General features: G+C 41.3%; 1 protein-coding gene and 1 long non-coding RNA gene across 3 annotated transcripts in view; one reads left to right on the plus strand and one right to left on the minus strand.

Annotated features, from left to right (window-relative positions):
• LOC148324434 (uncharacterized) overlaps window positions 1-20,620 on the minus strand; it is a 29,533-nt gene extending 8,913 nt beyond the window's left edge. The window contains exons 1-5 of the long non-coding RNA XR_015846312.1: window positions 20,482-20,620; window positions 19,146-19,390; window positions 18,420-18,587; window positions 18,226-18,329; window positions 2,861-3,020 (exon numbers count right to left, since the gene is read on the minus strand). This is a non-coding gene — a long non-coding RNA (uncharacterized LOC148324434). The remainder of the gene's footprint in view (window positions 1-2,860; window positions 3,021-18,225; window positions 18,330-18,419; window positions 18,588-19,145; window positions 19,391-20,481) is intronic.
• LOC148324435 (disintegrin and metalloproteinase domain-containing protein 10) lies at window positions 249-21,070 on the plus strand. Of its 2 annotated transcripts, XM_088313112.1 has the most exons (15): window positions 249-436; window positions 1,741-1,888; window positions 2,627-2,745; window positions 2,891-3,040; window positions 6,932-7,023; window positions 7,544-7,666; window positions 8,775-8,867; window positions 9,001-9,169; window positions 15,355-15,518; window positions 17,295-17,466; window positions 17,558-17,702; window positions 18,273-18,456; window positions 18,798-18,897; window positions 19,188-19,408; window positions 20,029-21,068. In XM_088313112.1, exons 1-15 carry the CDS (start codon window positions 376-378, stop codon window positions 20,131-20,133), a joined length of 2,046 nt encoding a protein of 681 aa, XP_088169238.1. In that variant the 5' UTR covers window positions 249-375; the 3' UTR covers window positions 20,134-21,068. The 2 variants fall into 2 exon arrangements, 1 of the variants encoding a protein (XP_088169238.1); XR_015846311.1 differs by lacking the exon at window positions 18,798-18,897 and having other exon boundaries at window positions 20,029-21,070.
• The last annotated feature ends 64 nt before the right edge of the window (window positions 21,071-21,134 follow it).

Consider the following 21,134-nt stretch of genomic DNA (forward strand, 5'->3'; position numbering starts at 1 on the left):
CGGTTAGATGATTCATTGTATTAAACTGCTCATTGATCCTTCACTTGTAAACATAAAGGGAATAATTAAAATCCACTTGTTCAATAAGTCACCCTGAGTTTAGCTTCAGGTCACAACTTAATTAAAAATACTTTTCCCCATCATATTTACAGTTTGGTAATGCTCATGCTGCATTGCGCTCTTCCACCTGCGTGCATGCATACAAGTCTGAATACGCCTCTGCACTGCATGACTTCAACTCCACAACCAGTTGCATTCCAGCACGAGGAAACCTTAGGTCAGATAGGATGAAGAAGAAGAAGAAGGAGACATGAGGTAGAGAATCAAGAGGATCAAGAAGCTGAATGAAAAGGGAGAAGGTCTAATGAGGCCGTCATGAGGGCTCAACTTTGCTGCCTGTTGCTTTTGTTGGTCGACTGTCATGAGCGGATTGCAGGTAGTGTGTTGCAGGAATGTGCAGATTAGTATGTGTGTGTGTGTGTGAGTGTAGGTGCGCGTGTGTGAAGGAGTGGTCCTTTCTCACATTGTTTATGGCTTTATATCGTAACTGTGCAAATGCGAATGTTGTCAAGTACTTGGAGCGGCCTTCTCTCTGTCCTTTTGGCTTGCACAAGCCAATGCTCTCAGGAATGTCACTGCCCGCGATACAAAAGCAGCTGGCGAGGTGGCATTCATCTTTCTTAGCAGGGAATTGTGTGTTTTCTTGAAGCAGAATCTGCAGTGAGAATCTAGACAACAGGCCAAAGGTCACACCCATGCTGCCTTTCACTTTCAATATGCCGTACATATCATTTAAGATTTAAGTAGAGGAAGCAAAAGTACTAACTATGTGGATGAGATGTGATTATGACCTATACGTCTATTTGTTCGCCATTCAGTCATCATTTTTGTGTAACGGCAGTATTTTAGGAAGGCAGAAGTGACAATGTGGGAGGGAAATTACAACTTGCTTTTCTATTTTTGAACCCTCATTGCCATTTTTCAGTAGAATACTTTTGCCGGATTTTTTTTTTTTGTAAGTCAGAGGTAAAAAAAAAATAATTGCAGCAATAGGTCACATTGGATTAATTGATTTCATAATAGAACAGAAAAAATACAAATGAATACATCAGCATACTCAATCAACACTTGCTGGTGACAGATAAGGTACAGGTAAAAAGCATCAATAGCGTATATGGTACATACTGTATATACGCAAGGTATTTAAACAAATATCTATATACACTGACTGCAAAAAAAATGAAAAGAAAATTACATACATATTGAAGTGTTTTTTTTTTCATATAAAAAGCCTAAATAGAATGAGCATATCAATGTGACACCGTGTATGTAAGAAAGACTGGGTGGTAAAAATGTGTAAAACATGATTACATGGTAAGTGAATGATATTTATTTAAATTTTTAATTTAATAGAAGTAAGTGTCACACTGAGACTCTTGAATGTAGGGTGAACCAATATTTTCAAAGAAAAGAAAAAAAATCTCAATAAATCAATTGTTCTGATTTATCGATTTTTTTTTTCCAGAAAAATGGCTGACAGGAAGTGGATACTTTTAAACAAAAACATTTCATAGTTTATATTTAAACAAAAATTTTAAATAGGCACTGTCAAAATTTCCTCCCTCTAAGTGTTGTGCACTAAACAGAGCTCATTATTTTCTGACTGCCGCTTATACCATTTTCAAAGAAGGAAAGCAACACACAAAAAATGTGTACACATTTCTTTCCTTTTTCTGTCAGGCAACGAGAGCTTCATCAGCCCGTATATAAAACACTACGAGGGGCTATCATATGACAGGGAGGACCTCCACAGGAAGCACCTACGAGCTCGCAGAGATGCACAAACTCAGCAACACTTGCTGGACCTGGACTTCACTGCTTTTCACAGGTTTGGACGAGTAAAAAAGGAAAATATTGGACTATGTTCTAGATCTCTTTGAACCTTTACCAGGACTAAAACATGTAGAATTGCTGTATGCTTCCCAAAGTGTAAAAGTCAAGTTCAAATTACAAACAGAGTTTGCGACCTCAGCCTACCGTATGCTGTAAAACTTCAGCTCAATGAACATTTTAAAGAGCAACTCTGCAAGTGTTTCCGTTTTTCTTTTACTGTTGCTAGGACCAGTAAAGGCAAAAAAAGTACAAATGTGATGATTGTGTGGAAATTATATTCTTTTTGCCATGTAGGGCAGACGTAAATGGCGGTGTCATGGCTATTCAGATCAATATGGCAAAGGTCCCAGTAATAATAGAAGCAGAACAGAATGTACACTCTGAAGTGAGTTGCGGTTGAGGCTAAATCCGTTTTGTTGTTTTCACATTTTATTATTACTCATTTTACTGCGGATAGCTAACTTTTTTTGTACATGTCTATGACTGTAAAGAATATCCTTACTATGCAACAATTTAAATTTTTACATACAATATTGTAATGTAAATTCTTTTCAGCGGACAGCGCAGGTGATAAAGTTTGACAAAAAACATCGCTTGTGCAGTTGCTTAAAGTGTAATGATAATCATATTCCTATTGCTCTTACATCCATTGAGAGGAACTATAAATTCAACTAGATTTTGTTCACCCTTAGAGGTTGCACCGTGTGTGAGGGTGCTCGTCTGTTTCCTGCAGAACTTTCCGACTACGTCTGAGACGAGATGCCGGGACGTTCTCCAGTGACTTCAAGGTGGTTAGCGAGGATGGAGCCGTAGCCGTGGACCTCTCCCACTTATATTCAGGGACACTGGAGGGTAAGTCTGTGTGTGTGTGGGGGGGGGGGGGGGGGCGTGGGGGGGGTGTGGGGGTGTGTGTGTGTGTGTGTGTAAGAACTAATGTGATCCTGTGGGACTGATGAGAATCACTGACCTTGTCGTATGTTTCAACACGCTCTCGCAGGGGAGCACAACTCAGCCTGTCATGGGTCTGTGTTCGGGGGTCAGTTTGAAGGAAGCATCCACACGGACAACGTCACTTATCATGTAGAAGCGGCCCACAGATACGACGTCACTGACCACCACTCCATCATCTATCGTGAGGATGAAATGGGTGAGAAAATAATAAATAATAATAACATAAAAAAAAATCTATGCTTCAATTCAAAGAACATTGTGCGGCTCCTTTTGATCAATTCGGGCCAGGATATTATAGACAAACATGGAGACAGTCCTCAGAAAGCTGTGATATACAAGAAATTGTTTTGGAGACGATAAGAAAAAACACATTGTCTGTTTCTGCGCCGTTTGCTTTACTTAATAATATTGTGGCACTGATGCTATTTGTTAGCCAGTTTATGGCGTTTTGCATTGTTTAATAGCATTAGATTTCATCTGCCAAACTGCCGCTTGTTGTGAAGTGCATTGAGTGGAGTTCACGGCAACGGTATGTTAATTTCCTTAATTTTCCTGACAAACCAAAAGCAACAAAATCGTGCACTTATATAAAAAAAATAGAATTATATTGCCGCCGCTCTCTGATCTAAATACAACATGAGGAAATGTACAGGAAATAGCAGCCGCTGAGTGACAACCGTAAATAACGAAATATTTATACTGTCAGGCGATTGATTGTTACAATGTAAGCAACTATTTTTTTTTTTTTCTAACTGCGCCATCCGCCAAATACAAACACTTAATTGCTGTTAAAGCTTAAACATTTCATGGCTACAGTAGATTCACTTCACAATTGGTTTCACATCCATCTTGGCAGCAAGCTTCAAGTCCAGAATGCTGTGGAGGCCGGTTAACTTGAGGTCATGAAATCAGACTAATCTCATGGCAGAAGGGAGTGAGGGAGCCCCGTAAAAGTAGCCAAAGAAAAAGCAAGACGACGGTGGTGTGATACTGAAGAGGAGGAGGGGAGTGAGAAGGAAACCAAAAAAAAAAAAAAAAAAAAAAGTATGGGAAATGAGAATTAGCAGGGGGTTTTATACAATGGCCACAAGCCGGACATTATCAAGCACGAGCGCGTTACTTTGTGCGTCTTTTCTGAGAGTGACGTTTTTTCCAAGAAAGTCAGCCCAAATTCCAAACATGTTTGAATGGGAACACGCGTGGCCTTGCTTCGTCTCTTCTCAGACAAAACCTTGACAGCGTTACAAAATGATAACATCCTGCGCTTTCATCCACAGGCCGGGTTATTGCACAGGAAAGGCAAAACAATCCGGCTCGAGATGTTTCGATCCCCTTCTCTGTTTATATTTGGAGAGGCATCACGCGTCTGGTACGGCGTGTAATTCCACTTTTTGTGGATGTGGTTTGGGAGTAACAAAGACCTAAAGGACGTTGTTTCCCCTGAGGTGGGTGATGCCATGATGTCACTCTTCCATATGGGAGCCCTGGCGCTGGACAGGGCGGTCCATATCGGGCTAAATACAGCCACAAATTTAGATTTAACTGATTAACCACAGGCAGCACAGTGGATTAGCGCTTAGCACGTCCGCCACACAGTTTAGAGGTTGGAGGTTTGAATCTTGGCTTTGGCCTTACTGCGACGAGTTTGCATGTTCTACTCATGCTTGCGTATGTTGGCTTCATTAAATTCATTCACAGCCAGCCCAGGTAAAATGAATGCACTTTTTTGGCTTCGATGTCCGTCAACGGCAGTGAATGAGTTACAGACTCTAAACTGTGTATAAATGCAAACGCTTGTTTGAATGAAAATGGATGCACATATGTTTAAAATATTACCTAAATAAATGTAAAATACTCAGAACTAATATACTAAAAATAATGGTGTGTTGAATTTACTACATTTGATTTATTTTAAAAATATTTGCTCAAAATAAAATCACCTGGATTCAGATGATTTTACTTCTTGCAACCACTTTGCAACAAACAAACAGTGCACAGCGTTCATTTAAAAAAAAAAAAAGTAGAGCACTCAACTCATTCACAGCCACTTTCTTTGACGGTCATATCACTTAAGTAAAATAATTTAATAAAGCACCAAACCTAGGTCACCGCAAATGTTGGTGGCTGTGATCTTCATTCGGAACACTGATCCCCCATAAATGCTTGACGATACATTAACGCGCACAGAGTTTAATATCAATATTTTGCAGCCATTTTTCTGTCATGTGGAAGTCTGATTCCTTTGGCCTCACTTTCTGCTGAGTCTCTAATTTTTCAGTCACTCTCTTCAGCCTAAATCTGGATGTGGGTAAGCCAAAGTAGTTAATTATTGGCTCCAACCAGTCATAAATCATTTCCTTGATATTTCCTTCTTCGTAACTTGCCCCGGCCACTTCGGACAAGCCAAATGATTTGAGATATATGACTCTAAAACATGGCTGAACTCTGTTGGTGTTGCAAAATCTGACCGCTATCTGTTTTTTTCCAGTGTAGCTAAAGCTACAGTATGGCAGCTGCACTCCCATGATGCATTGGTGGAATTCCTGGAAAGCACAGTTGTTCAAGGGCTTAGTATGCGCATTCAGTTTTAATTGGAGCAGATAAAGTGAGTCTTTGTGCAGTAAATCCATAGTGCAAGAAAAAAAAAAGTTTTCGAAGCCAACTCCAAGTGAGAAAACATGAGATCAGATCAGTCTGGCAATACCTCCAGTTGTCCTGTATTGAACTAATTGCAGTATTGTGGTTGGCTGACGGAGAGTTTCGTAGAGTGGTGTGATCCAATCGAGTGATGGCTTTCTCAAAGTTTTTACGGGTCACCGCCGGTTAACTGACAAAACGTCCCCTCTCTCGTGCGGCTGCAAACAACATGTGAAAGTGATTTGAGGTCATTTGACTCAACAGCATTTACAGGAATTTGGGGCTATTTGTCTTGACTGAATGCTGCATGGTTGCTTGTCATTGTGAGCAGATGCTTCGACATAAATGTGGTGAAGCGACACCGCCATTACCATTGTAGCACAACTTAGTAGACTCTTTTTGTGGAGTGCTGGCCCTACTTTGGTATGACTTGGCCCGTGCAACATGATTTAGAAATGAGTGCAAATGCACTGACTCCCACATGAGCAAGCATTACTGCAGACATGGATGAAGAAAGCTGACCCAAATCTGTTCCAGTGAAATCAAACCTCTCACCACACTTTTTACAGACCAGACAGCCCACTGGGAGGTACATTTCCCAATCTGTCTGCACTATTCTTTAAGTGTCTGAGACACTTTGGCTTGTTTAAATGGATTAAAACTGCCACATGAAATTCTGGACTACAGAGCTAGAGCTGACCATGTTTCTTTGACTTGCGATGACATTTTGGATAATCGTAAAATAAAAACTTTGTGGGAGGAAAGCGTGCCCTTGTACAGTGATTTATATCTTGGTTCAACTACCTGCGGCACCCACATGTAGTAACAGGCAAGAGAAGGAAATGCTCATTCACTAGTTGGTAGTCAGTACATAATTCAGTGCCATAGACGCTGATATTCGTCAACATGAATCCAACTGTTTACTGCCACTTATTTAGAGTTTCGTCAAGCAGCATTTCAAGTAGTAGGAATGGATGGAGGGTCTCGGGCAAATTGTCTGTGAAATTCAGGCGGAGAGTCAGCATCCCTCACGGCACATTTCTGAGTTATATTTCAATCAATAAATTATTATTGCCATAAAAAGCCCTTTTTTGACTAATAAATTGAGGTGTCACGAAAGCAAAAATAAAGATTAGCATTTCACAAAAAGCACATTTTGTCCAGTTTTTGTTAAGAAACCAGTTTTTGGTGAAACCTACCCATATTTTTTGCTGAATACGAAAGAATGGAAAAATCTAAAAAACATTTTTGTCATTTTTCTTTATTTAGGTTTCAGCTCTTATTGTATGTAAAAAAAAAAATCGGTCATTTTAACTAGGGTGTGCAGACTTTTTATAAATGCTGTAACTATTATGACTCGTGACAAACAAAGTGAAAACTGCGGTGAAAGTGGAATTATCGTATCCCAACGACCTGTTATTTACTTATTTATCTATTTTTTTTTATGTAGTTTTTCCAACTCAAGGAACTGGACCAGATTCTGGATTTTGTGGTGCAGAACATCTAAACGCTCTCGCCCAAAGCCTCAAACCTGTTGATCAGGTAGAAAACTCCTCCCCGATTATCTCTGTACACACACAAGACGTAAAGACCCTCAGCACAATTTCAACATTCTGGAAACAAAGTGCATTTTGCTCCTACTTTGGCTTTTTGGTGACGCCACCACAATGACGGTAAGAAAGGAAAGTGTGACCACAAAACAGGAACAGGAACTTTCTGCTCCATAGTAAAATATGAGCACTGCAGCTGGTTACGCGTCACACGGCTTTGGCCAGTGTGTGCCGGAACTTTGATTGTTTGGAAAAATATACATCAACGTGGTCTACTAATTAATATTCCCAAAGGGTAATCAGCGTATTGTTCACCAACTAGTGGGCTGTCCCTGGTGTCCCTTTTCAACAATGGTTTCCGGAATATTTACACGTACCTATTTTTAAACAATATGCCCGTCTGTATAGCTCATTTCCAGTCACAGAACATTGTGGAATGGTCTGAGCAGATGTTTTTCCCAGAGAAGAGCTCAAAAAGTTCCTGATGATGTGACCCTATCGGCGTCCCGCAGGAGGCAATAGCGAAACGTGCGAGGAGAACGCCGGACGAAGCCAAAACTAGTTGTCTGCTGCACCTCACCGCTGACCACCACTACTTCAACAAGTTTAAGTCTGTGGAGGCCGTTGTGACTCAGGTGATCTTCACACACCTTGTACCCAGCAAACATGATGAGTGTGTGTTCTAAAAACAAAATGCATGGTCAACTTATCAAACTCCAATAGGTACACATCATACGACGTAACAATTACAAATATGTGTCCTGTTTTAAGTTCCAATTCCATTTCTCTCCCTCTGTCCGTCCTTGCATCATATCCACTGACCTCCTTTGCATTCTTTCCACACCAAGCACTCAAACACGCAGATGTGTTGTCCCTGGGTTCCTGCCTGACTCTTGCAAGGTGGACTATGAAAATAAATTGTAAGCGATGCCGTAACATGATCTGTAAGTGTAAATAGACAAAAGGTTGTTGTCAATCACCGCTGGCCTGCTTGCACCATCACCTGTGTCCAAGGTGTCAATATTTACAGTCACAGAAATTTCCCCCGCTGGCTGAACTGTGTTTTTTTTTTTTTGCGAGTTCAACTCCAGTATTTGCACTGGAACTGTGTGTGAAGTGTATGATCGCTCCAGAAAATGCACGGCAGCCTATCGGTGCTTTGTGTCGTTTACCCGCTATTGCCTGCACATGATTATTAATGACGAGACGTTGGTCACAAGCCTTTTGATTCGAAAGATACCAAACTAACCTCGGTTAGTTGCGATAAAAGTCACCTATTTTCTGTTATGAACAAAGCCATGTTGCTTTGGTGGAACTTAGTGCCAGGGAAGTATGGGCAAGTGAGGGGAGGAGCTTCATTTTGTTGGGCCATAACCTTGTCTAATTGGAGTCAATTGATTTTGCCATCATTTTGAGCTATCAACAGACAAATTAAAACTTTTCTAGGTGGATGACAATTTCTCAGGATTTTGGGGGGATTCGCAACAGGGGTTCACCGCACTGAATAAGAATTTGCAAGTGAGCAGTTTTGGTTCTTTGTGTCGGGGAAAAAATTCAATTCAACTGCACAGGCACTTGAGGGGCAAACTACAAAACTTTGGAAACTACAACAACTCAAACATTTTGTTAGAAAAGGAAGAAAATATATTTTTATAACAACTTTGTGAGATATCTTTAAATTTTGGCCCAGAACAACGTATGAACCTTAATATTTCCTCATTTAATTGTGCGTTTTGTTCCCAGGTTGCCTCTTACATGCGAGCAGTAAATGACGTATATGACAAAGTGGAGTTCGACGGAATCAAGTTGATCAACTTCAAAGTGAAATCCCTCACTGTAAGAAGTGACCGCACTCAAAAGCCAGCACAAGTGTTCAAACTGCCAGTTTAATGCTCACCTCACACGAATAATGTATGACTCAAGAGGAAGAAAATATTCAGTCATATTAAGTATTTGGTATCCTGGTTAGGTAATGACAGAGGAAAACAAAACGGATCCTCTCAATCCTCTCTACATCGGCCCAGAGAAGCTGTTGAGTGTTTACTCTGAAAACAACTGGGGCAACTTCTGTCTGTCGTACCTGCTAACCAACCGGGACTACAGCGGAGTGCTGGGACTCGCATGGGAGGGCAAACCTGGTGAGTTGCAACACACTTGATGGGAGTGCAGCCTCACGATTTAGTAGGTGACGCCAAGGTCATCAGCATTTACAAACTCACTTCTCAGATTTGATCCATGGAATTGTTTGGATTTAGAGATGTTTCATTTCCGCAAAATCGGGCGAGAGCATCTCTTTCATGTCTTTCCATATTGATTGATTCATTTACAAATTGTCCATAATAAAAAAAAAAAATATTGTATGAGAGTTTTTTTTTATCTACATTACTACATCCACCAACTCAAATTGCGTTACCCACAATCTGTGTGCCACAATGTATTTGCATCACTTGGAGAAGAAGGTGCCATACCCATACACGGACTAATAAATATGCATCGCAACATGATGTATTATTAGATAAATTTCATCTCAGACTGAAATAATAACAAACGTGCATTGACCCAACGGAGAGACATTAAAATTCCAGTCTGACATAAAAAAAGCAAGGCAGCAAACAAACAGAAAGAATATTTGTGTGTCCAATGCGCTCTCTCACCAAGATGTTTGACTTAAAAGGTGAACTAATATTTGTCCGCTCTGCGTCACTGTTTGAATCCCTGCACGGTGCACCGCTGATTCATTTCCTATTACTTCTTTGACTCCTTGGTCATGGCCACAGACCCAAATGGGTTTGATGACTCTTTTAAATAACATACTTTGACTTTATGAGGTGTGGCTTTGCACTCAGCTCTTGCTGCACTTAAAGTCACACAGGTGCCAGAATCCTTAATTCATTTGTGTTAAGTTTTAGCGGCCAACAGTAAAACGTGAGTGAACTGTCAATTAAGAAGCCTTTTCTTTTTTTCAACACAGTTGCCGGGTAATATCCCACTGAAATTCTAGTGAGTGGACACTGATACCTTAAACTGCTATGACTTCAACGTTTATTTGCAAAGAGAGGACAAAATGTTATATCCACTTTTGAATTTGACATGCTGTCAAAACACTTCAAGTTTTTCTCGTCATTACGAAAAATTATACTCAGAATTCTCCTGTGTAATGTTGCAACTATATGGAGAATTAAAAAGTTTTTTTTCTTCAATTGTCTTACTTCTTTTTTTTTTATAAATGGACAAATAAAAAAAATTAAGGAATTTATTAAATATTTGGCTGATTAATTATAAATAAAAAACGGGGGACTTTTCATTCAATAATCTAATTGTAATTTACAAAATAATTTAATTATTAAATCCTAAAATAAAAATAACATGGACATCTAAATTGAATATCCTATTTTACATAAACATTGAACACTTATTTTTTATTTAAACCCAACCTTCTAATGGCATGACTCAAAACCTTGAGGACATAAGTTTATAAAATAAAAGCGGTAATTGTTATTTTTGAAAGATAAGTAGCAGGCTCAAAAAATAGCTTTGGGTGTCTTTAATATAGCGAGCTAGACATACAAATTCTACTCAGAAAACTTTGGATGGAAGCCTGTTTATACATGGTATAATTGTTGTGCAGCAGGAAGTTGGAGAACTGCAGCCAAAGGAGGCTTCTTCCTGCCTGTTTTCCATCCTCAGCTTTTGATTGGCTAACCTAGGGAGGCGTGAAGGCAGACTGCCACTGTGACATGTGATTAGGCACCAATGAACCTTTGACACCCGAACACACCACCGCTACTGACGCCACCCCCAGACGTCTTTGAGAGGCGACATTCCACCGTGTGATCGCCATGGCGACGCCTCACGTGAGGCGCACACATTAGTGGCCCAAGAGATTGTTGTGATTTCTCAGCACCATGTGCCTGCTCAATGAGTGTTCGATCCCATTTGACCTCAGATGACCAAGTTGCTCAGTATCTCTCTAACCCAATTGCGCCGCTTTATTGCTACATGGGCTGGCTAATGTGTGCCTCAGAGACCCCCTGTGCCCTTGCGGCAACAGCAGGGTGTGCCTCACACACACTCGCATGTGCACCACCCCCCGTCCATGACACAAGACTCCTCCTTTACTTGAGTTTCATATAGCAATGGGGGGTTGGGGCCCAAGTGCTAAACCACAGTAAAATTCCATCTTTGCATAAAACTGATAGCAATCTTCGACTGTTTAGTGGTGCCTAATTAGCCAGTTGCCTTGAATTGTTTTTGGGCTTTCATCTTCATTTCCCATAGCAAAAAACTAACTTTCCTGCTGCCACTGACTCTTTACTGACATTTAGGGGAGTGAAGTATAAAGGAAACAAAACATAAGTCTGCCATCTCCTCTTGAGTCATGAGCCGAGTCACACTCTGACCCAGTCAAATCAGCATCGGTCGCAAGTCGGCCAATGTGGTCGTGTTGGTCACTCTGACATGAACAGCACGCTCAAACTGATCCCGCAAGTGTTTAATAGTGTTGAGGTCAGGCCATTCCATCCTCTCCATTCCCAAATCTGAAGGCTGATTTCTGATAAAGCCTGCGGTGCAAGGGCGAGCACTATCAAGTGGGAGGATAGAGAGATGAATTAGAGAATGTGGAGATATGAGATTAACACTAGTTGCAGAATATCATCAGGAGTTCTCTCTGATTTGAGACTGTCTCCAATGATGGCAAGCTTCTTTTTTTTTAAATTAGTAGACAGTCGAGTGTACATAAAGGCCTCTTCACACCAATCCGAAGTCGGCCGTCATGGTCAACTTTTGCGTCGGCCTTGAAGTCGTCACGTCGGACCGGAAAATGTTAGAAAAACAGCACAAAAGCCGGCGCCAACAACTCAGGACCTTCTGCCAATGCGTGAGGAGTTGTATGCCATCGGCGGCGATAGTTAAGGCGTAGCGATGTTAAATAACGACGGTCTTTCTTAATCAGAGTACTTTCTCTTTGCGCTCTTCTGTCCAACAGAATCGCTTCAATAATAGCTGTTAAGTACCTGCTATTTCCGAAATATTTTATGCAGGAATTAATTGAAGTGGTGACTGGATCATAATGAGAACTGCTTCAATTTTTTCCCCCTCGTACGTGTTGTAGTTCCATAAGAACCTCAAATGCTGCTCAAAAAATTAAAGTAAAGAAGGGGAAATACAAATGTCCCTTTCTTTCACCTAAATCTACTTTCCAACTATGATCCGGAGAACGCTAATTCTGTCTTTAAAATGTCTTGATTGTTTGGCTCCTCCCCAAAGCCCACAAACTAATCTGCACAACCTTGACCTTGAAACTTGTGAGCCTTTTGGCGACTATCTGTGTTATCATCATACGGTCAAGAGAGTCCAAAAGAACAAAATTAAATCCACTGTACAAATAAATGCTGCCTCTGTCGAATAGAATATTCCAATGCGGACGTCATTGAACTCACGAGGGGGAAAAAAAAAGCCCCTGGACCATTGTTAGTGTATTTGTAGCGAACAATGTGAAAACATTTTTATGTGCCTCAGGAGAAGAGTCATATTTTCTGAGCGCTCTAATGTTTCCTGAAGTTTGCTCTTACTCCTCCGTACATGCATTTGTTGTTGTTGTTGTTGTTAGGCGAAGGGATCTGGACGAGCGTTTGTTTTTCCGGGAACCGAATGTGTTTATCCATGCGGCTAATAATAGGAGCCTTTCATGGTGACTCTCTTCTGTGGCCAAGACGAGTAGGAGAAGGGAACAAAAATGTGCTGGTCCTCTTGTGCTCAACCTGCCAAAACCAACAGCAGAGGCCTTTTTGGACTCTTTCTATGAATCACAGCTCCTTGAATGAGCCTTTTGGCACACGTAGGGGACTGGGGGGAGGTGGAGGACACTATGCACTGAAAAGCGGTGTGTGCAAGCAGAATTCCAGATTAGTTGTTTCACAGTTTGCCTTTTAACTGCGAGCACGAGTGGCCCAGCATATCATAGTATATTGATTCAAGATAAACAAGAGAAGGATCATTGGCTGCTTCCTTTTTGGCGCCTCTGCACTCATTGTTTCTTTAATGGGGTTGGGGGGCGGTCATGGAGTCACTTTTATTTTTGTGTGCGAGCTCTAACACGGAAATCACAATCGCACTCACACCGATGTTCTGATGGGAAATCCAGATGCCCACAGCTGGTTCCCACAGTTCTCAATGGCACCTGGTGGACTCCCATTTCTCTGAAAAGGGAATATCTTTAACAGACAAGGACACTTCCCTTCCCCCCAAAATTGGGGATTCCACAGGTCAGGTTATGTAAGACGTGTTACATAAAAAAAAAAATAATAATGTGACTAACCGACAACACACATGGCGTGCCACGATGGACAAATTGAAGTGGCGCCGAGGAGCAATTGCAACAGCTGACCTTGAGGGGTGGCTTGACCTTGACTTTGTCAACAATCGACAACATCGATGTTGATACTGGAGTCTGACTGCTTTGAATATGTAATATTTCGGCAGGCAGGCATGAAAACAAATACAAGTCAACATTACACTACTAATTTATTATTGGCACCATACACCAAAACGGAACTTGCTGGCCATGACACTGGCAAGCTCAACAGCCGCTTTGAGCACACACATAACATTTTGGTGACAAAAATTGTGCCATTGCCATTCTTCCTCAGCTCAAGTCATGAAGTACCACAGGTTTGCCTCTTTTAAGACGAGCTGTGATCAAAATAGCCGAAGCGAGCTAACTTCGGGGGGGGGGGGGGGGGGGGGGGGGGGAGATGCTGGCGCGGTGACGCCCACTGCAGCTGTAAGGACGGTGGGAAAGTCGTATAATCAGGGACACGGCGATCCAGGAAGCCAGATAACTTCACTGATCAGTGTTTCATTGTTTTCAGACACGTGCTGCCGTCAGAAAAACCTTCAAGCGTCATCGTGTCACATAATGTCACTCACGACGAGGCGGCCCTATCATAGGTGCCCCCTTTGACCAATCGCTTTGTGTACAGCGAGTCCTTTCAATGACGTCGCACATCCTCATTGCATTCGTGTGAGGATGACCAGCTGTTGGTAAACACACCACAGGACCGTTACATAAACACAGAGGCTGGGGGGTGGGCTTAGGTGGGGAGGGAGCAGGGGACTGAGGTGTACGGGTTGACTGTCGTCTGTGGGCCTCTTGGGTTGATAAGTTGAGCAAGCAAAGCTTCGTTTGGTTGATGGTATTGACACAAGGTCAGTTATGCAACCTTGTCAATAGGATGTATGCACAGTCCTGCACTGGAGACTTGCAGGATCACCCACGGGGCTTGTCAACATCCCATTTCTAAAGTTACTTACAAAGTACATTTTATGGACAAAAAGTCTTTGGACACACTTTGTAATCTGTAAATTAGTCGGTTTAACCCAATGATTTGTAATTGGTGGGACTGGAGCCAAAAGTGGACGCAGGCTCCTTTTGGATTGGTCAACTCGCAAAAACTTCAAACTGTTACAGTTGTCTACAATGTTCATTTCCTAAAGAGAAAGTAAATCATTGATTTTGCACTTTCTTAAAAAGAAAAGATCAGGGTTTCATTTATTCATTTTGAATAAACGACTTGTTCTTTGAAGGCAAGAATACTGAAGTTGTTTAACAATATCAAATATGTACAGTACGTTTTTTTTTTTTTTAAACCTTTTTTTTTTTAATTGGTCTGAATGTCTGTAAAAATCTGCCACCGCTTTGCAACAACAGTTGAGAACCCCATAGCTTAAAAATTAAGCGAGCCAATCAGGGCCGTGGTGGCCATCGGAACTTTCGGAAGTTTACAGAACGGCTGGTCGAATATATTTCGCTGCATGTCGAATTATTGTGCGTTAACATTAAGCAGCCTCTCTCTTTGTATTACATTCAGTTTGGCAGTAAAGTTTAACTGTAAGTGGCAATACAGAACGTGAAGCTTATTTTTTGAATATTTGTTCACTGTGCCAAACTGTCACTTGTAGTGAAATGAGGTGAGTTGAATTGAGTTCACTGACAACATGGCTGTGTTTCAAAATGCTTGTAAGTAGGGTCACTTGTATCTCAAGACACCACTGTAAATGTGATTTCATACGAATAAACATACACTGACCCAAGTTCTGAATTAGTATATTAATGAATGAATTCTAAGCAGGCAATCGGAGATAAAGCTATTGCTGTTTGAAACATTTGTTAGAGGATTTTGTGAGGAAAAACTTAAAACTGACCTAGACCTCAACCCCATCAATCACATTTGTAATGACCCAGAGTTTCATTTTATTTTTTTAAATTACCTTGTCGTACTAAAGTTAAAGCGGTCCACTCATTTTCTCTTCTGGTCTTTAGGTAACTGGGGAGGAATCTGTTCGCAGTACACCACCCTTCGTAATGGCCGCCCTTCCACCCTGAACACAGGTCTGGTCACGATTCAGAACTACGGACAGTTCCTGCCTCCTCGACACGTCCAGTTGACCCTCGCTCACGAAATCGGGCACAGTCTCGGATCTCCGGTCAGTCGCCTTTCTGCAACTTCTCGTCACGTCTCATAATATAGACACAGTGGACACGCGTGTGTATTTGCTGCCCAAGTTGGAATATAATCTCGTCCACTACATGGAGCCAAACACCGAACTAACCCTCCCTGCTGCCTGTTTTGAAAAAAAAAAAAAAAGCAGTCTTTTCTCCATACGTGTCTTTGTGTTGGACTATTATGCATGTTGACCGGCTTTACTGAATCCCTTTTTAGTGGTGCCGTCCCCTGGAAATCACCATAACAAAACACAGCCTATGTGCACATAGCGGATGCATGTATACACCTTTATGTGTTATACAGGAAACACCCACAAGCCTTTTCACTCTGCCAAACGTGTCTTTTCACCCAGGCCTCCCTTTTTGCACAAGTCCACGGAGCAAAAAGAATCATGTCGAGGGACTCCTGAGCTGATTAGTTCTACTACGTCAGTCTCTGGCCTCTCTTGAATCGTTACTACCCGTGTCGATGGATGCACATGAGGATCTCTGAGTCACTGTGTCATAGGAATGAAATCCAAACAGCGATTAACTTGTTTATGTCCCATCCTTCCAATCTCACTCGCCTATTTACACTGTAGCCTTCCACAGATGCATCTTTTTCCCGCTCGCAAACATACACCATAAAAGGCTTCACTATAAATATTAATATTTTAGAAAGAGTGACTACATTTTGTAATCGATTCCTAATGAAGCAAGACCTTGAACTCAAAGGAAATGCAATTGCAAATTGTTTATAGCGCAATTTCCGTTTTTAATTGGCCTCTTCCGTGGGCATGATACAACGGATAAAGAAAGTGAACACACCCTACTTAAGACATTTTAAAATGTAAAACAATAACTTTTATAAATTCAAGATGTGTGATACTAATAGAAAAACTCAATGTCATTAAAATGAACAGTTTTTCATAATCTTGTATTAGTTTTTATCTGCAATGTAACAGACTGGTTACAATTTGGACAATTTGGAGTTTTAAAAATGTTAATTGTGGTCTAATTTAAACATTGTTACAGGCGGGTAAAAATTTTATTTTCGATATCGAGTGCATCAGCCGTACTCTTCTTCAATATGTTGTACAAATACAAGTGCAAAGCAAGAAGGTCTTGCTGTTCTTTCAAAATAGAACATGACATTCCGCTGCGCGTCCGGGGTCATCGCATTCGACAGCCAGCAGGATACAAAAAAGATAACAGCTCCGTGGCTGTCGATGATATGCTGGCTGATTTCACTACATTATTTTGTGGCTTGCTCTTTATCTCTACAACTGAAAACTTTAACAAATAACTGTTGTTCAGCAAAATTGGGAGAGAATTCATTCGCATCAAATACACAATTACAATGTATGGTCGCGAGCTAGCTATGCCTCCACCCCGAAAACGCATCTTCCCTTCACATAGTCTGCTGGTGTGTCCGCTTTAGAGTGCCTTGTTGTTGGCCATGAGTACATGCACGTTATGCACGGAAAAGCGAGGAAGGGAATTATTTATTTTTAAATCTAATTTGACAGTTAATGTGTGGACTGGGGCTCTGGGTTAACATTGCCGCTTTCGAGCAAAAGGCCTGTGACAACCCAGAGGCACATATTCCAACTGCTGTAAATTTTCATCTACTTATGTCGAGGGACAAGAAAGATGCTAGACGTAGTAGTGTCCATTTTCTATTTTGTAGAAATGGTATTTGATGGACAGATGGGCGGGGCACAGATTCAGCACATTTAGCGGACATTATAACGAAATCTGATCTTATTTTTTTATAGCACGATGAAGGCTCCAATTGTGGCAACGTGGGTTCCACCGGTGGAAAGGGCAGATACCTGATGTTTCCTCAAGCCACAGATGATGTGCGTGAAAACAACGACAAGTTGTCCACCTGCAGCGTCGCACACATCAGTGAGCTGCTGCGCCTCAAGAAGGACGATTGCTTTGTCGGTGAGCACGTGTTCACATTTACAAGCACGAGTCACTATAAATATTGTCTCTGGATTGTCACAGTATTTACACGCGCGCTCTCTGTGGCCAGTCAGCGATCACGCCATATGCGGTAACCAGATAGTGGAGGAAGGCGAGGAGTGCGATGTGGGACACAAAGACACAGACCTCTGCTGCTACAGCGCGAAAGAGCGTGTCGGGGTGCAATGTCGCCTCAAGTCTGGCAAAGAATGCAGGTACATTATAAATACAGTCGAGAAAGACTATAACTTTTAAAATGAAACAATAGGTTATATTTGTTTGTATTTTTAGGAAAATGCAACACCAGCCAATTGTCTTCTTTGTAAGAAAAACAAAAGAATGAAGAGCAATGCAACAGTAATAGATCAGTGTAGATTAATAAAACACTTAAAATGCCCTTTATTTTTTTTGTCTTTGTACCATGATTATATTTCTCCATGCTGCACACGAGCATTCATATGAATCAACAAGTTTGACGTCACGAGCCATGACATCCGTTCAGCAGAAGTTAGTTGGAGCGCAAGGCACTTGAACTTTTTGTCCTTTACCTGAGTTGCTCTGCATGGGAACTCAAATAATTGTGAAACAACATAATTGCCCCCGCTTTGATTACATTCATTTTTATGACAGTCAGGTAGTTTTGGATAGAACTCAAGAAAATGCTACTTGTAGCATGCTTTGACTGAGAATGAGTAAAATTACACGGAGAACCCGATCTGCTGGCCTTGAATTTGATACCTCTTATTTAGCATCTGCGCAGCTGACATGTGCCTCTTCCTTTCTAGTCCCAGTCAGGGTCTTTGCTGCAGTCAGGAGTGCACTTTTAAGTCAGAGGTTCAAACCTGTGACGAAGAGACGGACTGTCAGAAGGAGAGCGTTTGTTCTGGTGGCTCACCTCTGTGCCCTGAACCAAGCCCAAAAGAAAACCTCACCCTCTGCAGTCAAGGGACTCGTGTCTGCCTGAATGGGGTGAGACAGAAAAAAAAACAGCCAATCCTTTTTCGACAGAGATGATCCAAGTTAGGCTCACAGGACAGCTAAGGCCGAACCAAGATGGCTTTGGGATTGAGGTGGGACATTCTGGACTGATGTCCACAGTGCTGACAAACAGAGAGAGAGAAAAACAACCATTAATTATCACATCTCAGGGCAATTTAAAAATTTGAAATAACGCAACAAAATGAGAATAAAAAAATAATAATTTGTATAGTCACGTAATGAATAAAGAGACTCCCAGTGTACAATATAATAAATTCTGAAAAAATGTACTGAGCCGCCAGGACAGAAACATTTTTTTTTTTGGCCTGCAGGTCTGTGCAAAGTCTGTATGCGTGAAACACAACATGGAGCAGTGCGACTGTCCAGGTGCTTCCAAGAAGCAGAAATGCCACATGTGCTGTCAGCAGCCCGGTAACCTCATAGCCTGATGCCCCTCTGCACTACAAAAATCCATTTACACTTTGAAACATCCGCTTGCGTCAATTTGCATAGAAGCCACCTTTGGCCTTTGGGCCTTGTTGTGTACCATTAAACTAACTCAGAGGAACAAACAGGCTCAACTGTTTGGTAGCAAAGTTTCATCCAAAGGAAAGATTGATTTATCAAAAATTATTTTAAGTTTAACACTACATCATGAAATGTGGTTTAATCTGCATTACCTGTACATTTATCCAATTATATTTCCCATGAACCAATGGCAGGTGAGCCTGGGACATGTGCTAGCACCACCTCCTCAGTGTTGTCCCGCCACTTCCAGAAAAAGGCTTTGCCACTGGTGGACGGGGCGCCGTGCATGGGCAACCAAGGCTACTGCGACAAGTTCCACATTTGCCGCCTGCTGGATGCAGACGGCCCCATAGCCAGGTTGAAGAACTCCTTTCTCAACCTTGAAGAATTTGAAGACCTGGGAGAGTGGATGAAGGTAATTTGGAAGAAGAACTTAAAAGATGGCAAACGATATTGCTGAATAAGGCTTCAAGTGCTCCGACGAAAAGTTGGTGGGAAATGGGCTAAAGATTTGGCCATGATATGCCAAGTTAAGGCAAAAGGCAGTTACAGTAGATTGTGAACTGTACAGTGGGAAAGGGGCAAAGGCGCGGGAAGAGCGACAGCAGTAGATTTTTTTGAGAAGTTTGTGTTTCTCAGCTCAACACGTCAGCTAAATCCTTAAGTGAATCTGCCTTCAGATGTTTTGGGTGTGAGGTAGCAACTTTAGATCTTCTTGACAGCGTGGCAAATCTGGAATGCTCATCCGGGTTTAAGAGCACCTCAATGAGCTGTTTCAATGGAGATGAAAAGCCACCCGTTCTTTCACCATATACGTATGCCAACCCGTTTTCTTCATGTGTTACAATTTTCTTAAAAAAAAAAAAAAAAAAAGGAAAACAAAAACAGTTCAGATTCCACCCCCCCCCCTAAAAAAAACCCTTATACTTCATTTTGATCGAATATTTGATCACTAAGCCTAGTTCTACAGCACAATTAAAACTGCTCAGATCTGAGTTAAAAGATCAACAAATAAACGTATTTTTGTGTCCACAGGCTCACTGGTGGGCCATCTTGTTGGCTATCCTGACACTGTCTGCAATAATGGGCTGCACTGTTTGCCTCTGTGGCCGAACTCTGGATACCAGAAACTTGGATTGACTCACCTTGAAGACCTACAAAGCAAATTTAATTTATCTGAGATTTCATGTCCCCTTTTCCAGAAACTTCCTTGGAGACGCTGCTTTTATGAAATACTGAATAGATATTAAATGTATTAAAATAGCATCACACGAATTAACAACTGATATTTGTAAGTTATTTGCATATTATACAAGACCTGCTAGCCTACCAATCAGATGCTAACGTTATCTTAACGATTATACTAGCATCTCTAAACACGTTTATATTCGTAACAAAAGCACTCAAAACTTGTACAGATACTAATTTGTCATGTTTTTTCAACAAAGATACCAAAATACAAAAAAATATTGAGCATTTACAACCTACCTGAAATGAAGGAAAGAAAACAATTCACGGGTGAGGGAATGCCATGATTAAGACTCGTGGATCCGTGCTTGGAGCCCAAAGCAATCAATTGCCGATCAGTTTATCAGAGCCAATTAGCCTATCACAGATAACTGAAAAACATTTGAATGCCACTAAATTGAATCATCACGGGCCATTTTTTAAACAAATAAATCATTTAATCTTCATTATAACCTCCATGTTGTTTTTATTGTCCATGTTAAGGCTATTCAATTATGTGTTTTTGTCTGCTCACGTTACAGCGTGTGTCATGGAAAGAGTCAGTGTTGCCGCCAGCAGCAGCCAAGCTCCACTGCAACGGCCTTTGCATACCCAACAGATCAGGGTGGTAATTTAGAGTGCCTGAAAAGTCCAAGGGAACTTTCCCTCCATTCCGTCACCGTGTCCTTGTTGTCTTTGAACCTGAGCGCTAATGCACACTCTGATGGGAGTCCAGGTTTCCATCACATTGGTGTAATACTGGTACAACAACACGGAAGCGCTGTTATAACCTTTGACCCAAATACTACCCAAAGACTCACCTCACCGTGACACATTAGAGAATAGTATTTGCAAAAATGAATATAATGTCTTTGAAATTGTATTTTTACTATTAAAGTCCCTTTGAAGTAAAT

Source organism: Idiotropiscis lumnitzeri, chromosome 13 (assembly GCF_059441095.1).
Source record: "Idiotropiscis lumnitzeri isolate Australia: NSW breed Sydney's pygmy pipehorse chromosome 13, RoL_Ilum_1.0, whole genome shotgun sequence".
NCBI classification, from domain to species: Eukaryota; Metazoa; Chordata; class Actinopteri; order Syngnathiformes; family Syngnathidae; genus Idiotropiscis; species Idiotropiscis lumnitzeri.

Coding starts and splice junctions, on each gene's coding strand:
- LOC148324435 (XM_088313112.1), top strand. CDS start 376: ATGAGGGCTCAACTTTGCTGCCTGTTGCTTTTGTTGGTCGACTGTCAT. Junction 3,041..6,931: donor CTATCGTGAGGATGAAATGG/GTGAGAAAATAA, acceptor TTTTTTATGTAG/TTTTTCCAACTCAAGGAACT. Junction 17,703..18,272: donor AAGTCTGGCAAAGAATGCAG/GTACATTATAAA, acceptor CTTCCTTTCTAG/TCCCAGTCAGGGTCTTTGCT.